Source organism: Petromyzon marinus (genome assembly GCF_048934315.1).
Source record: "Petromyzon marinus isolate PM22_M1 ecotype Great Lakes invasive population chromosome 85 unlocalized genomic scaffold, UKy_Petmar_22M1.pri1.0 chr85_unloc.2, whole genome shotgun sequence".
Classification (NCBI taxonomy): domain Eukaryota; kingdom Metazoa; phylum Chordata; class Hyperoartia; order Petromyzontiformes; family Petromyzontidae; genus Petromyzon; species Petromyzon marinus.
The window spans coordinates 636,236-660,316 of record NW_027422647.1 but is presented as its reverse complement, the minus strand read 5'-3'; the positions used below and the strand labels follow the sequence as shown (position 1 = coordinate 660,316).

General features: G+C 46.9%; 1 protein-coding gene across 2 annotated transcripts in view; it reads left to right on the top strand.

Moving 5' to 3' along the window:
• The first annotated feature begins 11,036 nt into the window (after positions 1–11,036).
• The window catches only part of CWC27 (CWC27 spliceosome associated cyclophilin), a 53,944-nt gene continuing 40,899 nt past the window's right edge, over positions 11,037–24,081 (top strand). Inside the window, exons 1-2 of one of the 2 annotated variants that reach the window (XM_076059264.1) lie at positions 11,037–11,421; positions 17,627–17,771. In XM_076059264.1, coding sequence (XP_075915379.1) covers positions 11,380–11,421; positions 17,627–17,771 — 187 coding nt within the window. In that variant the 5' untranslated portion in view covers positions 11,037–11,379. The remainder of the gene's footprint in view (positions 11,422–17,626; positions 17,772–24,081) is intronic. The other variant, XM_076059263.1, reaches the window with a different exon arrangement.

Below are 24,081 nucleotides of genomic sequence, written 5' to 3'. Positions count from 1 at the left end.
ACACTGAACCCTGTGGGAGTCTCACACATTAACACTGAACCCTATGAGAGTCTCACCCATTAACACTGAACCCTGTGGGAGTCTCACACATTAACACTGAACCCTATGGGAGTCTCACCCATTAACACTGAACCCTGTGGGAGTCTCACAAATTAACATTGAACCCTATGGAGTCTGACTCATTAACACGGAACCCTATGGGAGTATCATTAACACTGAACCCTGTGGGAGTCTCACCCATTAACAACGAACCCTATTGGAGTCTCACTCATTAAAATTTAACCCTATGGGAGTCTCACTCATTAACACTGAACCCTGTGGGGTCTCACTCATTAACACTGAACCCTATGGGAGTCTCACTCATTAACACCGATACCTGTGGGAGTCTCACTCATTAACACTGAACCCTATGGGAGTCTCACTCATTAACACTGAACCCTAAGGGAGTCTCACTCATTAACACTGAACCCTATGGGAGTCTCACTCATTGACACTGGACCTTGTGGGAGTCTCACTTATTAACACTGAACCCTATGGGAGTCTCACTCATTAACACTTAACCCTGTGGGAGTCTCACTCATTAACACTGAACCCTATGAGAGTCTCACCCATTAACACTGAACCCTATGGGAGTCTCACTCATTAACACTAAACCCTATGGGAGTCTCACTCATTAACACTGAACCCTATGGGAGTCTCACCAATTAACACTGAACCCTATGGGAGTCTCACTCATTAACACTGAACCCTATGGGAGTCTCACTCATTAACACTGAACCCTGTTGGAGTCTCACTCATTAACACTGAACCCTATTGGAGTCTCACTCATTAACACTGAACCCTATGGGAGTCTCACTCATTAACACTGAACCCTATGGGAGTCTCACTCATTAACACCGAACCCTATGGGAGTCTCAATCATTAAAACCGAACCCTGTGGGAGTCTCACTCATTAACACTGAACCCTATGGGAGTCTCACTCATTAACACTGAACCCTATGGGAGTCTCACCAATTAACACTGAACCCTATGGGAGTCTCACTGATTAACACTGAACCCTATGGGAGTCTCTCTGATTAACACTGAACCCTATGGGAGTCTCCCTGATTAACACTGAACCCACTGGGAGTCTCACTGATTAACACTGAACCCTATGGGAGTCTCACTCATTAACACTGAACCCTGTTGGAGTCTCACTCATTAACACTGAACCCTATGGGAGTCTCACTCATTAACACTGAATCCTATGGGAGTCTCACTCATTAACACCGAACCCTATGGGAGTCTCACTCATTAACACTGAACACTGAGGGAGTCTCACTCATTAACACTGAACCCTGTGGGAGTCTCATTAACAGTGAACCCTATGGGAGTCTCACTCATTAACACTGAACCCTATGGGAGTCTCACTCATTAACACGGAACCCTATAGGAGTCTCACCCATTAACACTTAACCCTATGGGAGTCTCACTCATTAACACCGAACCCTGTAGGAGTCTCACCCATTAACACTGAACCCTGTGGGAGTCTCACCCATTAACACTGAACCCTATGGGAGCCTCACTCATTAACACTGAACCCTATAGGAGCCTCACTCATTAACATTGAACCCTGTGGGAGCCTCACTCATTAACACTGAACCCTATGGGAGTCTCACTCATTAACACTGAACCCTATGGGAGTCTCACTCATTAACACTGAACCCTATGGGAGTCTCACTCATTAACACTGAACCCTATGGGAGTCTCACCCATTAACACTGAACCCTATGGGAGTCGCACTCATTAACACTGAACCCGTGGGAGTCTCACTCATTAACACTGAACCCTATGGGAGTCTCACCCATTAACACTGAACCCTGTGGGAGTCTCACTCATTAACACTGAACCCTATGGGAGTCTCAACCATTAACACTGAACCCTATGGGAGTCTCACTCATTAACACTGAACCCTATGGGGGTCTCACTCATTAACACTGAACCCTATGGGAGTCTCACCCATTAACACTGAACCCTATGGGAGTCTCACTCATTAACACTGAACCCTGTGGGAGTCTCACTCATTAACACTTAACCCTATGGGAGTCTCACTCATTAACACTGAACCCTATGGGAGTATCATTAACACTGAACCCTGTGGGAGTCTTACCCATTAACAACGAACCATACGGGAGTCTCACTCATTAATATTTAACCCTATGGGAGTCTCACTCATTAACACTGAACCCTATGGGAGTCTCACTCAATAACACCGATACCTGTGGGAGTCTCACTCATTATCACTGAACCCTATGGGAGTCTCACTCATTAACACTGAACCCTGTGGGAGTCTCACTCATTAACACTGAACCCTATGGGAGTCTCACTCATTAACATTAAACCGTATAGGAGTCTCACTCATTAACACTGAACCCTGTGGGAGTCTCATTAACACTGAACCCTGTGGGAGTCTCACTCATTAACACTGAACCCTATGGGAGTCTCACTCATTAACACTGAACCCTATGGGAGTCTCACTCATTAACACTGAACCCTATGGGATTCTCACTCATTAACACTGAACCCTGTGGGAGTCTCACTCATTAACACTGAACCCTATGGGAGTCTCACCCATTAACACTGAACCCTGTGGAAGTCTCACTCATTAACACTGAACCCTATGGGAGTCTCACTCATTAACACTGAACCCTATGGGAGTCTCATACATTAACACTGAAAACTATGCGAGTCTCACTCATTATCACTGAACACTATGGGAGTCTCACTCAATAACACTGAACCCTGTGGGAGTCTCACTCATTAACACTGAACCCTGTGGGAGTCTCACTCATTAAGACTGAACCCTGTGGGAGTCTCACTCATTAACACTGCACCCTATGGGAGTCTCACCCATTAACACTGAACCCTATGGGAGTCGCACTCATTAACACTGAACCCTGTGGGAGTCTCACTCATTAACACAGCACCCTATGGGAGTCTCACCCATTAACACTGAACTCTGTGGGAGTCTCACACATTAACACTGAACCCTATGAGAGTCTCACCCATTAACACTGAACCCTGTGGGAGTCTCACACATTAACACTGAACCCTGTGGGAGTCTCACAAATTAACATTGAACGCTATGGAGTCTGACTCATTAACACGGAACCCTATGGGAGTATCATTAACACTGAACCCTGTGGGAGTCTCACCCATTAACAACGAACCCTATTGGAGTCTCACTCATTAAAATTTAACCCTATGGGAGTCTCACTCATTAACACTGAACCCTGTGGGGTCTCACTCATTAACACTGAACCCTATGGGAGTCTCACTCATTAACACCGATACCTGTGGGAGTCTCACTCATTAACACTGAACCCTATGGGAGTCTCACTCATTAACACTGAACCCTAAGGGAGTCTCACTCATTAACACTGAACCCTATGGGAGTCTCACTCATTGACACTGGACCTTGTGGGAGTCTCACTCATTAACACTGAACCCTATGGGAGTCTCACTCATTAACACCGAACCCTGTGGGAGTCTCACCCATTAACACTGAACCCTGTTGGAGTCTCACCCATTAACACTGAACCCTATGGGTGTCTCACTCATTAACACTGAACCCTATGGAGTCTCACTCATTAACACTGAACCCTATGGGAGTCTCATACATTAACACTGAAAACTATGGGAGTCTCACTCATTAACACAGAACTCTGTGGGATTTTCACTCATTAACACTGAACCCTATGGGAGTCTCACTCATTACCACTGAACCCTGTGGGAGTCTCACTCATTAACACTGAACCCTATGGGAGTCTCACCAATTAACACTGAACCCTATGGGAGTCTCACTCATTAACACTGAACCCTGTGGGAGTCTCACCCATTAACACTGAACCCTGTGGGAGTCTCACACATTAACACTGAACCCTATGAGAGTCTCACCCATTAACACTGAACCCTATGGGAGTCTCACTCATTAACACTGAACCCTATGGGAGTCTCACTCATTAACACTGAACCCTATGGGAGTCTCACTCATTAACACTGAACCCTGTGGGAGTCTCACTCATTAACACTGAACCCTGTGGGAGTCTCACTCATTAAGACTGAACCCTATGGGAGTCGCACTCATTAACACTGAACCCTATGGGAGTCTCACCCATTAACACTGAACCCTGTGGGAGTCTCACACATTAACACTGAACCCTATGAGAGTCTCACCCATTAACACTGAACCCTATGGGAGTCTCACTCATTAACACTGAACCCTATGGGAGTCTCACTCATTAACACCGAACCCTATGGGAGTCTCACTCATTAACACTGAACCCTATGGGAGTCTCACTCATTAACACTGAACCCTGTGGGAGTCTCACTCATTAACACTGAACCCTATGGGAGTCTCACCCATTAACACTGAACCCTGTGGGAGTCTCACACATTAACACTGAACCCTATGAGAGTCTCGCCCATTAACACTGAACCCTATGGGAGTCTCACTCATTAACACTGAACCCTATGGGAGTCTCACTCATTAACACCGAACCCTATGGGAGTCTCACCAATTAACACTGAACCCTATGGGAGTCTGACTCATTAACACTGAACCCTATGGGAGTCTCATTAACACTGAACGCTGTTGGAGTCTCACTCATTAACACTGAACCCTATGGGAGTCTCACCAATTAACACTGAACCCTATGGGAGTCTCACTCATTAACACTGAACCCTGTGGGAGTCTCACTCATTAACACTGAACCCTATGGTGGTCTCACCCATTAATACTGAACCATATGGGAGTCTCACTCATTTACACTGAACCCTATGGGAGTCTCACTCATTTACACTGAACCCTATGGGAGTCTCACTCGCTAACACCGAACCCTATGGAGTCTCAGGCATTAACACTAAACCCTATGGGAGTCTCAAACATTAACAGTGAACCCTATTGGAGTCTCACTCATTAACACTGAACCCTGTGGGAGTCTCACTCATTAACACTGAACCCTATGGGAGTCTCACTCATTAACACCGAACCCTGTGTGAGTCTCACCCATTAACACTGAACCCTGTTGGAGGCTCACCCATTAACACTGAACCCTATGGGAGTCTCACTCATTAACACTGAACCCTATGGAGTCTCACTCATTAACACTGAACCCTATGGGAGTCTCATACATTAACACTGAAAACTATGGGAGTCTCACTCATTAACACAGAACCCTGTGGGATTTTCACTCATTAACACTGAACCCTATGGGAGTCTCACTCATTAACACCGAACCCTATGGGAGTCTCACTCATTAACACTGAACCCTATGGGAGCCTCACTCATTAACACTGAACCCTGTGGGAGTCTCACTCATTAACACTGAACCCTATGGGAGTCTCACCCATTAACACTGAACCCTGTGGGAGTCTCACACATTAACACTGAACCCTATGAGAGTCTCACCCATTAACACTGAACCCTATGGGAGTCTCACTCATTAACACTGAACCCTATGGGAGTCTCACTCATTAACACCGAACCCTATGGGAGTCTCACCAATCAACACTGAACCCTATGGGAGTCTGACTCATTAACACTGAACCCTATGGGAGTCTCATTAACACTGAACGCTGTTGGAGCCTCACTCATTAACACTGAACCCTATGGGAGTCTCACCAATTAACACTGAACCCTATGGGAGTCTCACTCATTAACACTGAACCCTGTGGGAGTCTCACTCATTAACACTGAACCCTATGGTGGTCTCACCCATTAACACTGAACCATATGGGAGTCTCACTCATTTACACTGAACCCTATGGGAGTCTCACTCATTTACACTGAACCCTATGGGAGTCTCACTCACTAACACCGAACCCTATGGAGTCTCAGGCATTAACACTAAACCCTATGGGAGTCTCAAACATTAACAGTGAACCCTATTGGAGTCTCACTCATTAACACTGAACCCTATGGGAGTCTCACTCATTAACACTGAACCCTGTGGGAGTCTCACTCATTAACACTGAACCCTATGGGAGTCTCACTCATTAACTCCGAACCCTGTGGGAGTCTCACCCATTAACACTGAACCCTGTTGGAGTCTCACCCATTAACACTGAACCCTATGGGAGTCTCACTCATTAACACTGAACCCTATGGAGTCTCACTCATTAACACTGAACCCTATGGGAGTCTCATACATTAACACTGAAAACTATGGGAGTCTCACTCATTAACACAGAACCCTGTGGGATTTTCACTCATTAACACTGAACCCTATGGGAGTCTCACTCATTACCACTGAACCCTGTGGGAGTCTCACTCATTAACACTGAACCCTATGGGAGTCTCACCAATTAACACTGAACCCTATGGGAGTCTCACTCATTAACACTGAACCCTGTGGGAGTCTCACCCATTAACACTGAACCCTTTGGGAGTCTCACACATTAACACTGAACCCTATGAGAGTCTCACCCATTAACACTGAACCCTATGGGAGTCTCACTCATTAACACTGAACCCTATGGGAGCCTCACTCATTAACACCGACCCCTATGGGAGTCTCACCAATTAACACTGAACCCTATGGGAGTCTCACTCATTAACACTGAACCCTATGGGAGTCTCACTCATTAACACTGAACCCTATGGGAGTCTCACTCATTAACACTGGACCTTATGGGAGTTTCACTCATTAACACTTAACCCTATGGGAGTCTCACTCATTAACACTGAACCCTGTGGGAGTCTCACTCATTAACACTGAACCCTATGGGAGTCTCAATCATTAACACTGAACTCTATGGGAGTTTCACTCATTAACACTGAACCCTATGGGAGTCTCACTCATTAACACTGAACCCTGTGGGAGTCTCACTCATTAACACTGAACCCTATGGGAGTCTCAATCATTAACACTGAGATCTATGGGAGTCTCACTCATTAACACTGAACCCTATGGGAGTCTCACTCATTAACACTGAACCCTAAGGGAGTCTCACTCATTAACACCGAACCCTATGGAGTCTCACGCATTAACTCTGAACCGTATGGGAGTCTCATTCATTAACACTGAACCCTGTGGGAGTCTCACTCATTAACACTGAACCCTATGGGAGTCTCACTCATTAACACCGAACCCTGTGGGAGTCTCTCCCATTAACACTGAACCCCGTTGGAGTCTCACCCATTAACACTGAACCCCATGGGAGTCTCACTCATTAACACTGAACCCTATGGGAGTCTCATACATTAACACTGAAAACTATGGGAGTCTCACTCATTAACACTGAACCCTGTGGGAGTCTCACTCATTAACACTGAACCCTATGGGAGTCTCACTCATTAACACCGAACCCTATGGAGTCTCACTCATTAACACTGAACCCTATGGGAGTCTCACCAATTAACACTGAACCCTATGGGAGTCTCACTCATTAACACTGAGCCCTGTGGGAGTGTCACTCATTAACACTGAACCCTATGGGAGTCTCACTCATTAACACTGAACCCTATGGGAGTCTCACTCATTAACACTGAACCCTGTGGGAGTCTCACTCATTAAGACTGAACCATATGGGAGTCGCACTCATTAACACTGAACCCTGTGGGAGTCTCACTCATTAACACTGAACCCTATGGGAGTCTCACCCATTAACACTGAACCCTGTGGGAGTCTCACACATTAACACTGAACCCTATGGAGTCTGACTCATTAACACGGAACCCTATGGGAGTATCATTAACACTGAACCCTGTGGGAGTCTCACCCATTAACAACGAACCCTATGGGAGTCTCACTCATTAATATTTAACCCTATGGGAGTCTCACTCATTAACACTGAACCCTGTGGGGCTCACTCATTAACACTGAACCCTATGGGAGTCTCACTCATTAACACCGATACCTGTGGGAGTACTCACTCATTAACACTGAACCCTATGGGAGTCTCACTCATTAACACTGAACCCTAAGGGAGTCTCACTCATTTACACTGAACCCTATGGGAGTCTCACTCATTATCACTGAACCCTGTGGGAGTCTCAGGCATTAACACTAAACCCTATGGGAGTCTCAAACATTAACAGTGAACCCTATTGGAGTCTCACTCATTAACACTGAACCCTATGGGAGTCTCACTCATTAACACTGAACCCTGTGGGAGTCTCACTCATTAACACTGAACCCTATGGGAGTCTCACTCATTAACACTGAACCCTGTGGGAGTCTCATCCATTAACACTGAACCCTGTTGGAGGCTCACCCATTAACACTGAACCCTGTGGGAGTCTCACTCATTGACACTGAACCTTGTGGGAGTCTCACTTATTAACACTGAACCCTATGGGAGTCTCATACATTAACACTGAAAACTATGGGAGTCTCACTCATTAACACCGATACCTGTGGGAGTCTCACTCATTAACACTGAACCCTATGGGAGTCTCACTTATTAACACTGAACCCTATGGGAGTCTCACTCATTAACACTGAACCCTATGGGAGTCTCACTCATTAACACTGAACCCAATGGGAGTCTCACACATTAACACTGAACCCTATGGGAGTCTCACCCATTAACACTGAACCCTGTGGGAGTCTCACTCATTAACACTGAACCCTATGGGAGCCTCACTCATTAACACTGAACCCTATAGGAGCCTCACTCATTAACATTGAACCCTATGGGAGCCTCACTCATTAACACTGAACCCTATGGGAGTCTCACCAATTAACACTGAACCCTATGGGAGTCTGACTCATTAACACTGAACCCTATGGGAGTCTCATTAACACTGAACCCTATGGGAGTCTCACTCATTAACACTGAACCCTATGGGAGTCTCACTCATTAACACTGAACCCTGTGGGAGTCTCACTCATTAACACTGAACCCTATGGGAGTCTCACTCATTAACACTGAACCCTGTGGGAGTCTCACTCATAGACTCAACACTACCCATAGACTCAGCACTGCACCATAGACTCAACACTGCCCATAGACTCAGCACTGCACCATAGACTCAACACTGCACCATAGACTCAGCACTGCACCATAGACTCAGCACTGCACGATAGACTCAACACTGCCACCCATAGACTCAACACTGCACCATAGACTCAACACTGCACCATAGACTCAACACTGCACCACAGACTCAACACTGCACCATAGACTCAGCACTGCACCATAGACTCAACACTGCCCATAGACTCAACACTGCACCATAGACTCAGCACTGCACCATAGACTCAACACTGCACCATAGACTCAGCACTGCACCATAGACTAACACTGCACCATAGACTCAACACTGCACCATAGACTCAACACTGCCCCATAGACTCAACACTACCCATAGACTCAACACTGCACCATAGACTCCGCACTGCACCATAGACTCAACACTGCACCATAGACTCAGCACTGCACCATAGACTAACACTGCACCATAGACTCAACACTGCACCATAGACTCAACACTGCCCCATAGACTCAACACTACCCATAGACTAACACTACCCATAGACTAACACTGCCCATAGACTCAACACTGCACCATAGACTCAGCACTGCACCATAGACTAACACTGCCCATAGACTCAACACTGCCCATAGACTCAACACTGCACCATAGACTCAACACTGCCCATAGACTCAACCCTGCACCATAGACTCAACACTGCCCATAGACTCAACACTGCCCATAGACTCAACACTGCACCATAGACTCAACACTGCCCATAGACTCAACCCTGCACCATAGACTCAACACTGCACCATAGACTCAGCACTGCACCATAGACTCAACACTGCACCATAGACTCAACACTGCACCATAGACTCAACACTGCACCATAGACTCAGCACTGCACCATAGACTCAACACTGCACCATAGACTCAACACTGCACCATAGACTCAACACTGCCCCATAGACTCAACACTACCCATAGACTCAACACTGCACCATAGACTCAACACTGCTACCCATAGACTAACACTGCCCATAGACTCAACACTGCACCATAGACTCAGCACTGCACCATAGACTCAGCACTGCACCATAGACTCAGCACTGCACCATAGACTCAACACTGCCCATAGACTCAACACTGCCCATACACTAACACTACCCATAGACTAACACTACCCATACACTAACACTACCCATAGACTAACACTACCCATACACTAACACTATCATAGACTAACACTGCCCATACACTAACACTACCCATACACTAACACTACCCATACACTAACACTACCCACAGACTAACACTACCCATACACTAACACTACCCATAGACTAACACTACCCACACACTAACACTACCCATAGACTAACACTTCCCATAGACTAACACTACCCATAGACTAACACCACCCATAGACTAACACTACCCATACACTAACACTACACATACACTAACACTACCCACAGACTAACACTACCCATACACTAACACTACCCATAGACTAACACTACCCATAGACTAACACTACCCACACACTAACACTACCCATAGACTAACACTTCCCATAGACTAACACTACCCATAGACTAACACCACCCATAGACTAACACTACCCATACACTAACACTACACATACACTAACACTACCCACAGACTAACACTACCCATACACTAACACTCCCCTTAGACTAACACTACCCATACACTAACACTACCCATACACTAACACTCCCCATAGACTAACACTATACCCATACACTAACACTACCCATACACTAACACTACCCACAGACTAACACTACCCATAGACTAACACTACCCATACACTAACACTACCCATACACTAACACTACCCATAGACCAACACTACCCATACACTAACACTACCCATAGACTAACACTGCCCATACACTAACACTACCCATAGACTATTTACCAATCGCGTTTCTCATTTTTTCATCAAACCCCACGGCGGCTTCCGTCCGCGCGTTGAATCAACTCGGACGATACCAAGTGGCTTAGTTTCAAAGAGGGGGGTTTTTAAAAAAAAATTCTAAATAATAACAACAAAACCATTACTTTCAGCACAATAAAACCCTAAACGATAAACACATGGACATTAAAATCTATTAGGTGACGACTATCGATCGCTCCCTGCTTGACTGCAGCGATAGTTTAACGTAATTAGTTTCGTATTAACTTATTGATTAACCCCTCTCCCCCCCCCCCGCCTAAGTGATGTTGGCGCTAATGGTTTGGTCCGGGCCTAGCAGAGTTCGCTTGGCTCGGATAGATTCGAGTCTGTGGTGCTGATTTTGATAAATCGATTTAAATGATCAATAACCCAGAGGGTTATTTGTTCTATTGATTAGTGATTATATATTTTTAACAGGCATCGGGCAGCCATGAGTAACATTTACATTCAGGAGCCTCCCACAAATGGAAAGGTAAGTCCGTGTGGTACCATCATCACAATCACCATCACTAACATCACCACCATCATCATCACTACCATCATCATCACCATCATCACCATCACTACCATCATCATCACCATCAACAGCATCACTACCACCATCATCACAATTAGCATCACTAACATCACCACCATCATCACCATCACTACCATCATCATCACCATCATCACCATCACTACCATCATCACCATCACTACCATCATCACCATCACTACCACCATCACCACCATCACCACCATCATCACCACCACCATCACTACCATCACCACCATCACCACCATCACTACCATCACCACCATCACTACCATCATCACCATCAATAGCATCACTACCACCATCACCACCATCATCATCACAATTACCATCACTACCATCACCACCATCATCACCATCACTACCATCATCACCATCACTACCATCATCACCATCACTACCATCACCACCATCATCATCACCATCATCATCACCACCATCACTACCATCACTACCATCATCACTACCATCACCACCATCACTACCATCACCATCACTACCATCATCATCACCATCACTACCATCACTACCACCATCATCACTACCATCATCACTACCACCACCATCATCATCACCATCATCATCACAATAACCATCACTACCATCACCACCATCATCATCACCACCATCACTACCATCATCACTACCACCATCATCACCATCATCATCACAATAACCATCACTACCATCACCACCATCACTACCATCATCACTACCATCACTACCATCATCATCACCATCATCACCATCACTACCATCACCACCATCACTACCATCATCACCATCACTACCATCATCACCATCACTACCATCATCACCATCACTACCACCATCATCACCATCACTACCATCACCACCATCACCACCATCACTACCATCACCATCACTACCATCATCACCATCAACAGCATCACTACCACCATCACCACCATCATCACAATTATCATCACCATCATCATCACCATCACTACCATCACCACCATCACTACCATCACCACCATCACTACCATCACCACCATCATCATCACTACCACTACCATCATCACCATCATCATCACCACCATCACCATCATCACCATCATCACAATAACCATCACTACCATCACCACCATCACTACCATCACCACCATCATCACCATCACTACCATCACCACCATCATCACAATTACCATCACTACCATCACCACCATCATCATCACCATCATCATCACAATTACCATCACCATCATCATCACCATCATCACTACCATCATCACCACCACTACCATCACTATCATCACCACCATCACTATCATCACCACCATCACTACCATCACCACCATCACTACCATCACCACCATCACCATCATCACTACCATCACCACCATCACTACCATCACCACCATCACTACCATCACCACCATCATCACCATCACTACCATCACCACCATCACTACCATCATCATCATCACCACCATCATCACCATCATCACCATCATCACAATTACCATCACTACCATCACCACCATCATCACCATCACTACCATCACCACCATCACTACCATCACCACCATCAACATCACTACCATCATCATCACTACCATCACCACTGTCACGACCATCACCACTATCATTACCATAATCAACATCACCACCACCATCATCATCACCATCAACATCACCACCATCATCACCATCACGAATATCATTACCATAATCACCACCACCATCACCACCACCATCACTATCATCACAATCATCACTATCAACATCACCACCGACACTATCATTACCATAATCACCATCACCACCATCATCATCATCACTATCATCACCACCCCATCATCATCTTCACCACCACCACCACCATCTCTATGAGTATGGGTCTCTGTGGGTCTCTATGAGTATGGATCTCTATGGGTCTCTGTGAGTCTCTGTCTGTATGGGTCTCTGTGGGTCTCTATGAGTATGGGTCTCTATGGGTCTCTGTGAGTCTCTGTCTGTATGGGTCTCTGTGGGTCTCTATGAGTATGGGTCTCTGTGAGTCTCTATGAGTATGGGTCTCTATGGGTCTCTATGAGTCTCTGTCTGTCTGTATGGGTCTCTGTGGGTCTCTATGAGTATGGGTCTCTATGGGTCTCTGTGAGTCTCTGTCTCTATGAGTCTCTGTGGGTCTCTATGAGTATGGGTCTCTGTGGGTCTCTGTGAGTCTCTGTCTGTATGGGTCTCTGTGGGTCTCTGAGTATGGGTCTCTATGGGTCTCTGTGAGTCTTTGTCTGTCTGTATGGGTCTCTGTGGGTCTCTATGAGTATGGGTCTCTATGGGTCTCTGTGAGTCTCTGTCTGTATGGGTCTCTGTGGGTCTCTATGAGTATGGGTCTCTATGGGTCTCTGTGAGTGTCTGTCTGTATGGGTCTCTGTGGGTCTCTATGAGTATGGGTCTCTATGGGTCTCTGTGAGTCTCTGTCTGTATGGGTCTCTGTGGGTCTCTATGAGTATGGGTCTCTATGGGTCTCTGTGAGTCTCTATGAGTATGGGTCTCTGTGGGTCTCTATGAGTATGGGTCTCTGTGGGTCTCTGTGGGTCTCTATGAGTATGGGTCTCTATGGGTCTCTGTGAGTATGGGTCTCTATGGGTCTCTGTGAGTGTCTGTCTGTATGGGTCTCTGTGGGTCTCTATGAGTATGGGTCTCTATGGGTCTCTGTGAGTCTCTGTCTGTCTGTATGGGTCTCTGTGGGTCTCTATGAGTATGGGTCTCTGTGGGTCTCTATGAGTATGGGTCTCTGTGGGTCTCTATGAGTATGGGTCTCTGTGGGTCTCTATGAGTATGGGTCTCTGTGGGTCTCTATGAGTATGGGTCTCTATGGGTCTCTGTGAGTCTCTGTCTGTATGGGTCTCTGTGGGTCTCTATGAGTATGGGTCTCTATGGGTCTCTGTGAGTCTCTATGAGTATGGGTCTCTGTGGGTCTCTATGAGTATGGGTCTCTATGGGTCTCTGTGAGTCTCTGTCTGTCTGTATGGGTCTCTGTGGGTCTCTATGAGTATGGGTGTCTGTGTGTGTCTCTGTGTGTGTCTCTGTGAGTGTCTCTGTGTGTGTCTCTGTGCGTGTCTGTGTGTGTGAGTCCCTGTGTGAGTCTCTGTGTGTGTATTTGTGTGAGTCTCTGTGTGAGTCTCTGTGTGTGTCTCTGTGTGTGTCTCTGTGTGTGTCTCTGTGTGTGTCGCTGTGTGTGTGTCTCTGTGTGTCTCTGTGTGTGTCTCTGTGTGTGTCTCTGTGTGTGTCTCTGTGAGTGTCTCTGTGTGTGTCTCTGTGTGTGTCTCTGTGTGTGTCTCTGTGTGTGAGTCTGTGTGAGTCTCTGTGTGTGTCTCTGTGTGTGTCTCTGTGTGTGTCTCTGTGTGTGTCTCTGTGTGTGTGTCTCTGTGTGTGTGTCTCTGTGTGAGTCTCTGTGTGTGTCTCTGTGTGAGTCTCTGTGTGAGTCTCTGTGTGTGTCTCTGTGTGTCTCTGTGTGTGTCTCTGTGAGTGTCTCTGTGTGAGTCTCTGTGTGTGTCTCTGTGTGTGTGTCTCTGTGTGTGTCTCTGTGTGAGTCTCTGTGTGTGTCTCTGTGTGTGTCTCTGTGTGAGTCTCTGTGTGAGTCTCTGTGTGTGTCTCTGTGTGTCTCTGTGTGTGTCTCTGTGAGTGTCTCTGTGTGAGTCTCTGTGTCTCTGTGTGTGTCTCTGTGTGTGTCTCTGTGTGTGTCTCTGTGTGAGTCTCTGTGTGTGTCTCTGTGTGTGTCTCTGTGTGTGTCTCTGTGTGAGTCTCTGTGTGTGTCTCTGTGTGTGTCTCTGTGTGTGTCTCGGTCTGTGTCTCTGTGTGTGTGTCTCTGTGTGTGTCTCTGTGTGTGAGTCTCTGTGTGAGTCTCTGTGTGTGTGTCTCTGTGTCTCTGTGTGTGTCTCTGTGAGTGTCTCTGTGTGTGTCTCTGTGTGTGTCTCTGTGTGTGTCTCTGTGTGTGTCTCTGTGTGTGTCTCTGTGTGTTTTTCTGTGTGTGTCTCTGTGTGTGTCTCTGTCTGTGTCTCTGTGTGTCTCTGTGTTTGTGTATCTGTGTGTGTCTCTGTGTGTGTCTCTGTGTCTCTGTGTGTCTCTGTGTGAGTCTCTGTGTGAGTCTCTGTGTGTGTCTCTGTGTCTCTGTGTGTGTCTCTGTGTGTGTCTCTGTCTCTGTGTGTCTCTGTGTTTGTTTCTGTGTGAGTCTCTGTGTGAGTCTCTGTGTGTGTCTCTGTGTGTGTCTCTGTGTGTGTCTCTGTGTGTGTCTCTGTGTGTGTCTCTGTGTGTGTCTCTGTGAGTGTCTCTGTGTGTGTCTCTGTGTGTGTCTCTGTGTGTGTCTCTGTGTGTGTCTCTGTGTGTGTCTCTGTGTGAGTCTCTGTGTGTGTCTCTGTGTGTGTCTCTGTGTGTGTCTCTCTGTGTGTCTCTGTGTGTGTCTCTGTGTGTGTCTCTGTGTGTGTCTCTGTGTGAGTCTCTGTGTGTCTCTGTGTGTCTCTGTGAGTCTCTGTGTGTCTCTGTGTGTGTCTCTGTGTGTGTCTCTGTGTCTCTGTGTGTGTCTCTGTGTGTGTCTCTGTGTGAGTCTCTGTGTGTGTCTCTGTGTGTGTGTCTCTGTGTGTGTCTCGGTGTGTGTCTCTGTGTGTGTCTCTGTGTGTGTCTCTGTGTGTGTCACTGTGTGAGTCTCTGTGTGTGTCTCTGTGTGAGTCTCTGTGTGTGTCTCTGTGTGTGTCTCTGTGTGTGTCTCTGTGTGTGTCTCTGTGTGTGTCTCTGTGAGTGTCTCTGTGAGTGTCTCTGTGTGTGTCTCTGTGTGTGTCTCTGTGTGTGTCTCTGTGTGTGTCTCTGTGTGTGTCTCTGTGAGTCTCTGTGTCTCTGTGTGTGTCTCTGTGTGTGTCTCTGTGTGTGTCTCTGTGTGTGTCTCTGTGTGTGTCTCTGTGTGTGTCTCTGTGTGTGTCTCTGTGTGTGTGTCTCTGTGTGTGTCTCTGTCTGTGTCTCTGTGTGTGTCTCTGTGTGTGTCTCTGTGTGTGTCTCTGTGTGAGTCTCTGTGTGTGTCTCTGTGTGTGTCTCTGTGTGTGTCTCTGTGTGTGTCTCTGTGTGTGTCTCTGTGAGTGTCTCTGTGTGTGTCTCTGTGTGTGTCTCTGTGTGTGTCTCTGTGTGTGTCTCTGTGTGTGTCTCTGTGTGTGTCTCTGTGAGTGTCTCTGTGTGTGTCTCTGTGTGTGTCTCTGTGTGTGTCTCTGTGTGTGTCTCTGTGTGAGTCTCTGTGTCTCTGTGAATGTCTCTGTGTGAGTCTCTGTGTGTGTCTCTGTGTGTGTCTCTGTGTGTGTCTCTGTGAGTGTCTCTGTGTGTGTCTCTGTGAGTGTCTCTGTGAGTCTCTGTGTGTGTCTCTGTGTGTGTCTCTGTCTGTGTCTCTGTGTGTGTCTCTGTGTGTGTGTCTCTGTGTGTGTCTCTGTGTGTGTGTCTCTGTGTGTGTCTCTGTGTGTGTCTCTGTGTGTGTCTCTGTGTGTGTGTCTCTGTGTGTGTCTCTGTGTGTGTCTCTGTGTGTGTTTCTGTGTGTGTCTATGTGTGAGTCTCTGTGTGTCTCTGTGTGTGAGTCTCTGTGTGTGTCTCTGTGTGAGTCTCTGTGTGAGTCTCTGTGTGAGTCTCTGTCTGTGTCTCTGTGTGTGTCTCTGTGTGTGTCTCTGTGTGTGTCTCTGTGTGTGTCTCTGTGAGTGTCTCTGTGTGTGTCTCTGTGTGTGTCTCTGTGTGTGTCTCTGTGTGTGTCTCTGTGTGTGTCTCTGTGAGTGTCTCTGTGTGTGTCTCTGTGTGTGTCTCTGTGTGTGTCTCTGTGTGTGTCTCTGTGTGAGTCTCTGTGTCTCTGTGAATGTCTCTGTGTGAGTCTCTGTGTGAGTCTCTGTGTGTGTCTCTGTGTGTGTCTCTGTGTGTGTCTCTGTGAGTGTCTCTGTGTGTGTCTCTGTGTGTCTCTGTGTGTGTCTCTGTGTGTGTCTCTGTGTGTGTGTCTCTGTGTGTGTCTCTGTGTGTGTGTCTCTGTGTGTGTCTCTGTGTGTGTGTCTCTGTGTGTGTCTCTGTGTGTGTCTCTGTGCTGTGTCTCGTCGCCGCTATCGAGATGTTCCCCGTCTTAGTAGAATGACGCCCGGCGATTTCGGTTTGGTTACTGGAGGAAATCAGAAGAGCTACTAAGCTCTTTGACGTCGCGTGGACGAGCCAGATTCTGCTGAAGACCTCGGCCGGAGATCTCGAGGTGGAGCTGTGGAGTAAGGAGGCACCATTGGCTTGCCGTAACTTCACCCAGCTGTGCCTGGAGGGTGAATCACTCACTCAGTCACTTAGTCACTCACTGAGTGACTCACTTAGTTAGTCACTCAGTCACTCACTCAGTCACTCAGTCACTCAGACACTCACTTAGTCACTCAGTCACTCAGTCAGTCACTCACTCAGTCACTCACTCAGTCACTCACTCAGTCACTCAGTCACTCAGACACTCACTTAGTCACTCAGTCACTCAGTCAGTCACTCAGTCAGTCACTCACTCAGTCACTCAGTCACTCACTTAGTCAGTCACTCAGTCACTCACTCAGTCACTTAGTCAGTCACTTAGTCACTCAGTCAGTCACTTAGTCAGTCACTCAGTCACTCAGTCACTCACTCAGTCACTCACTCAGTCACTCACTCAGTCACTCACTCACACAGTCACTCAGTCACTCAGTCACTCACTCAGTCACTCACTTAGTCACTCACTCAGTCAGTCACTCAGTCAGTCACTTAGTCAGTCACTTAGTCACTCAGTCAGTCACTGAGTCAGTCACTCACTCAGTCACTCACTTAGTCACTCGCTCAGTCACTCAGTCACTCAGACACTCACTTAGTCACTCAGTCACTCAGTCAGTCACTCAGTCAGTCACTCACTCAGTCACTCAGTCACTCACTTAGTCACTCACTCAGTCAGTCACTCAGTCAGTCACTTAGTCAGTCACTTAGTCACTCAGTCAGTCACTTAGTCAGTCACTCACTCAGTCACTCACTTAGTCACTCACTCAGTCATTTAGTCAGTCACTCACTCAGTCACTCACTCAGTCACTCAGTCACTCACTCACTCAGTCAGTCAGTCACTTAGTCACTCAGTCACTCACTTAGTCACTCACTTAGTCACTCAGTTACTCACTCACTCACTCAGTCACTCACTTAGTCACTCACTTAGTCACTCAGTCAATCACTTAGTCACTCAGTCACTCACTCACTCACTCAGTCACTCACTCAGTCACTCACTCAGTCACTCAGTCAGTCACTTAGTCACTCAGTCACTCACTCAGTCACTCAGTCACTCAGTCAGTCACTCACTCAGTCACTCAGTCACTCACTCACTCAGTCAGTCAGTCACTCACTCAGTCAGTCACTCACTCAGTCACTCACTTAGTCACTCACTTAGTCACTCAGTCAGTCACTCAGTCACTCACTTAGTCACTCACTTAGTCACTCAGTCAGTCACTCAGTCACTCAATTAGTCACTCACTTAGTCACTCACTTAGTCACTCAGTCAGTCACTCAGTCACTCACTTAGTCACTCACTTAGTCACTCAGTCAGTCACTCAGTCACTCACTTAGTCACTCACTTAGTCACTCACTTAGTCACTCAGTCACTCACTCAGTCACTCACTCAGTCACTCACTCAGTCAGTCAGTCACTGAGTCACTCACTCAGTCACTCACTCAGTCACTCACTCTGTCACTCACTCACTCAGTCACTCAGTCACTCACTTAGTCACTCAGTCACTCACTTAGTCACTCACTTAGTCACTCACTTAGTCACTCAGTCACTCACTCAGTCACTCACTCAGTCACTCACTCAGTCAGTCACTCACTCAGTCAGTCACTGACTCACTCAGTCACTCACTCACTCTGTCACTCACTCACTCAGTCACTCAGTCACTCACTTAGTCACTCAGTCACTCACTCAGTCACTCACTCACTCAGTCACTCACTCAGTCACTCACTTAGTCACTCAGTCACTCACTCAGTCACTCACTCAGTCACTCACTTAGTCACTCAGTCACTCACTCAGTCACTCACTCAGTCACTCACTTAGTCACTCAGTCACTCACTTAGTCACTCAGTCACTCAGTCAGTCACTCACTCAGTCATTCACTCACTCAGTCACTCACTCAGTCACTCACTCACTCAGTCACTCAGTCAGTCACTCACTCACTTAGTCACTCAGTCACTCACTCAGTCACTCACTTAGTCACTCACTCAGTCACTCAGTCACTCAGTCACTCACTCAGTCACTCACTCAGTCACTTACTCAGTCACTCAGTCACTCACTTAGTCACTCAGTAACTCACTCAGTCAGTCACTTAGTCACTCACTCAGTCACTCACTTAGTCACTCAGTAACTCACTCAGTCACTTAGTCACTCACTCAGTCACTCACTTAGTCACTCAGTAACTCACTCAGTCACTTAGTCACTCACTCAGTCACTCACTTAGTCACTCAGTAACTCACTCAGTCACTTAGTCACTCACTCAGGCACTCACTTAGTCAGTCACTTAGTCACTCACTCAGTCACTCACTTAGTCACTCAGTCACTCACTCAGTCACTCAGTCACTCACTTAGTCACTCACTCAGTCACTCACTCAGTTACTCACTCAGTCACTCACTCAGTCACTCACTCAGTCACTTAGTCACTCGCTCAGTCACTCACTCAGTCACTCACTTAGTCAGTCACTTAGTCACTCACTCAGTCACTCACTTAGTCACTCAGTAACTCACTCAGTCAGTCACTCAGTCACTCACTCAGTCACTCACTCAGTCACTCACTTAGTCACTCAGTCACTCACTCACTCACTTAGTCACTCAGTCACTCACTCAGTCACTCACTTAGTCACTCAGTCACTCACTCACTGAGTCACTCAGTCAGTCACTCACTCAGTCACTCACTCAGTCACTCACTCAGTCACTCAGTCAGTCACTCACTCACTTAGTCACTCAGTCACTCACTCAGTCACTCACTTAGTCACTCACTCAGTCACTCAGTCACTCACTCACTCAGTCACTCACTCAGTCACTTACTCAGTCACTCAGTCACTCACTTAGTCACTCAGTAACTCACTCAGTCAGTCACTTAGTCACTCACTCAGTCACTCACTTAGTCACTCAGTAACTCACTCAGTCACTTAGTCACTCACTCAGTCACTCACTTAGTCACTCAGTAACTCACTCAGTCACTTAGTCACTCACTCAGTCACTCACTTAGTCACTCAGTAACTCACTCAGTCACTTAGTCACTCACTCAGTCACTCACTTAGTCACTCAGTAACTCACTCAGTCACTCAGTCACTCACTTAGTCACTCAGTCAGTCACTCAGTCACTCACTTAGTCACTCACTTAGTCACTCAGTCAGTCACTCAGTCACTCACTTAGTCACTCACTTAGTCACTCACTTAGTCACTCAGTTAGTCACTCAGTCACTCACTTAGTCACTCACTTAGTCACTCAGTCAGTTACTCAGACACTCAGTCACTCACTCAGTCACTCACTCAGTCACTCACTCACTCAGTCACTCAGTCACTCAGTCAGTCAGTCAGTCACTCACTCAGTCACTCACTCAGTCACTCACTCAGTCACTCAGTCAGTCAGTCAGTCACTCACTCAGTCACTCACTCAGTCACTCACTCAGTCACTCAGTCACTCAGTCACTCACTCAGTCACTCACTCAGTCACTCACTCAGTCAGTCACTCACTCAGTCAGTCACTGAGTCACTCACTCACTCTGTCACTCACTCACTCAGTCACTCAGTCACTCACTTAGTCACTCAGTCACTCACTCAGTCACTCACTCACTCAGTCACTCACTCAGTCACTCACTTAGTCACTCAGTCACTCACTCAGTCACTCACTCAGTCACTCACTTAGTCACTCAGTCACTCACTCAGTCACTCACTCAGTCACTCACTTAGTCACTCAGTCACTCACTTAGTCACTCAGTCACTCACTCAGTCACTCACTCACTCAGTTAGTCACTCAGTCACTCACTTAGTCACTCACTTAGTCACTCAGTCAGTTACTCAGACACTCAGTCACTCACTCAGTCACTCACTCAGTCACTCACTCACTCAGTCACTCAGTCACTCAGTCAGTCAGTCAGTCACTCACTCAGTCACTCACTCAGTCACTCACTCAGTCACTCAGTCAGTCAGTCAGTCACTCACTCAGTCACTCACTCAGTCACTCACTCAGTCACTCAGTCACTCAGTCACTCACTCAGTCACTCACTCAGTCACTCAGTCACTCACTCAGTCACTCACTCAGTCACTCAGTCACTCAGTCAGTCACTCAGTCACTCACTCAGTCACTCACTCAGTCAGTCACTCACTCAGTCAGTCACTGAGTCACTCACTCACTCTGTCACTCACTCACTCAGTCACTCAGTCACTCACTTAGTCACTCAGTCACTCACTCAGTCACTCACTCACTCAGTCACTCACTCAGTCACTCACTTAGTCACTCAGTCACTCACTCAGTCACTCACTCAGTCACTCACTTAGTCACTCAGTCACTCACTCAGTCACTCACTCAGTCACTCACTTAGTCACTCAGTCACTCACTTAGTCACTCAGTCACTCACTCAGTCACTCACTCACTCAGTCACTCACTCAGTCACTCACTTAGTCACTCAGTCACTCACTCAGTCACTCACTCAGTCACTCACTTAGTCACTCAGTCACTCACTCAGTCACTCACTCAGTCACTCACTCAGTCACTCACTTAGTCACTCATTCACTCACTCAGTCACTCACTCAGTCACTCACTCACTCAGTCACTCAGTCAGTCACTCACTCACTTAGTCACTCAGTCACTCACTCAGTCACTCACTTAGTCACTCACTCAGTCACTCAGTCACTCACTCACTCAGTCACTCACTCAGTCACTCACTCAGTCACTCACTTAGTCACTCAATCACTCACTTAGTCACTCAGTCACTCACTCAGTCACTCACTCACTCAGTCACTCACTCAGTCACTCACTTAGTCACTCAGTCACTCACTCAGTCACTCACTCAGTCACTCACTTAGTCACTCAGTCACTCACTCAGTCACTCACTCAGTCACTCACTCAGTCACTCACTTAGTCACTCATTCACTCACTCAGTCACTCACTCAGTCACTCACTCACTCAGTCACTCAGTCAGTCACTCACTCACTTAGTCACTCAGTCACTCACTCAGTCACTCACTTAGTCACTCACTCAGTCACTCAGTCACTCACTCACTCAGTCACTCACTCAGTCACTCACTCAGTCACTTACTCAGTCACTCAGTCACTCACTTAGTCACTCAGTAACTCACTCAGTCAGTCACTTAGTCACTCACTCAGTCACTCACTTAGTCACTCAGTAACTCACTCAGTCACTTAGTCACTCACTCAGTCACTCACTTAGTCACTCAGTAACTCACTCAGTCACTTAGTCACTCACTCAGTCACTTAGTCACTCTGTAACTCACTCAGTCACTTAGTCACTCACTCAGTCAGTCACTCACTCACTCACTCAGTCACTCACTCAGTCACTCAGTCACTCACTTAGTCACTCAGTAACTCACTCAGTCAGTCACTCAGTAACTCACTCAGTCACTTAGTCACTCACTCAGTCACTCACTCAGTCACTCACTTAGTCAGTCACTTAGTCACTCACTCAGTCACTCACTTAGTCACTCAGTCACTCAGTCAGTCAGTCACTCACTCAGTCACTCACTCAGTCAGTCACTCACTCAGTCAGTCACTGAGTCACTCACTCACTCTGTCACTCACTCACTCAGTCACTCAGTCACTCAGTCACTCACTCAGTCACTCACTCAGTCACTCAGTCACTCACTCAGTCACTCACTCAGTCACTCAGTCACTCAGTCAGTCAGTCACTCACTCAGTCACTCACTCAGTCACTCACTCAGTCAGTCACTCACTCAGTCAGTCACTGAGTCACTCACTCACTCAGTCACTCAGTCACTCGCTTAGTCACTCAGTCACTCACTCAGTCACTCACTCAGTCACTCACTTAGTCAGTCACTCAGTCACTCACTCAGTCACTCACTCAGTCACTCACTTAGTCACTCAGTCACTCACTTAGTCACTCAGTCACTCAGTCAGTCACTCACTCAGTCATTCACTCACTCAGTCACTCACTCAGTCACTCACTCACTCAGTCACTCAGTCAGTCACTCACTCACTTAGTCACTCAGTCACTCACTCAGTCACTCACTTAGTCACTCACTCAGTCACTCAGTCACTCACTCACTCAGTCACTCACTCAGTCACTCACTCAGTCACTTACTCAGTCACTCAGTCACTCACTTAGTCACTCAGTAACTCACTCAGTCAGTCACTTAGTCACTCACTCAGTCACTCACTTAGTCACTCAGTAACTCACTCAGTCACTTAGTCACTCACTCAGTCACTCACTTAGTCACTCAGTAACTCACTCAGTCACTTAGTCACTCACTCAGTCACTTAGTCACTCAGTAACTCACTCAGTCACTTAGTCACTCACTCAGTCACTCACTCAGTCACTCACTTAGTCAGTCACTTAGTCACTCACTCAGTCACTCACTTAGTCACTCAGTCACT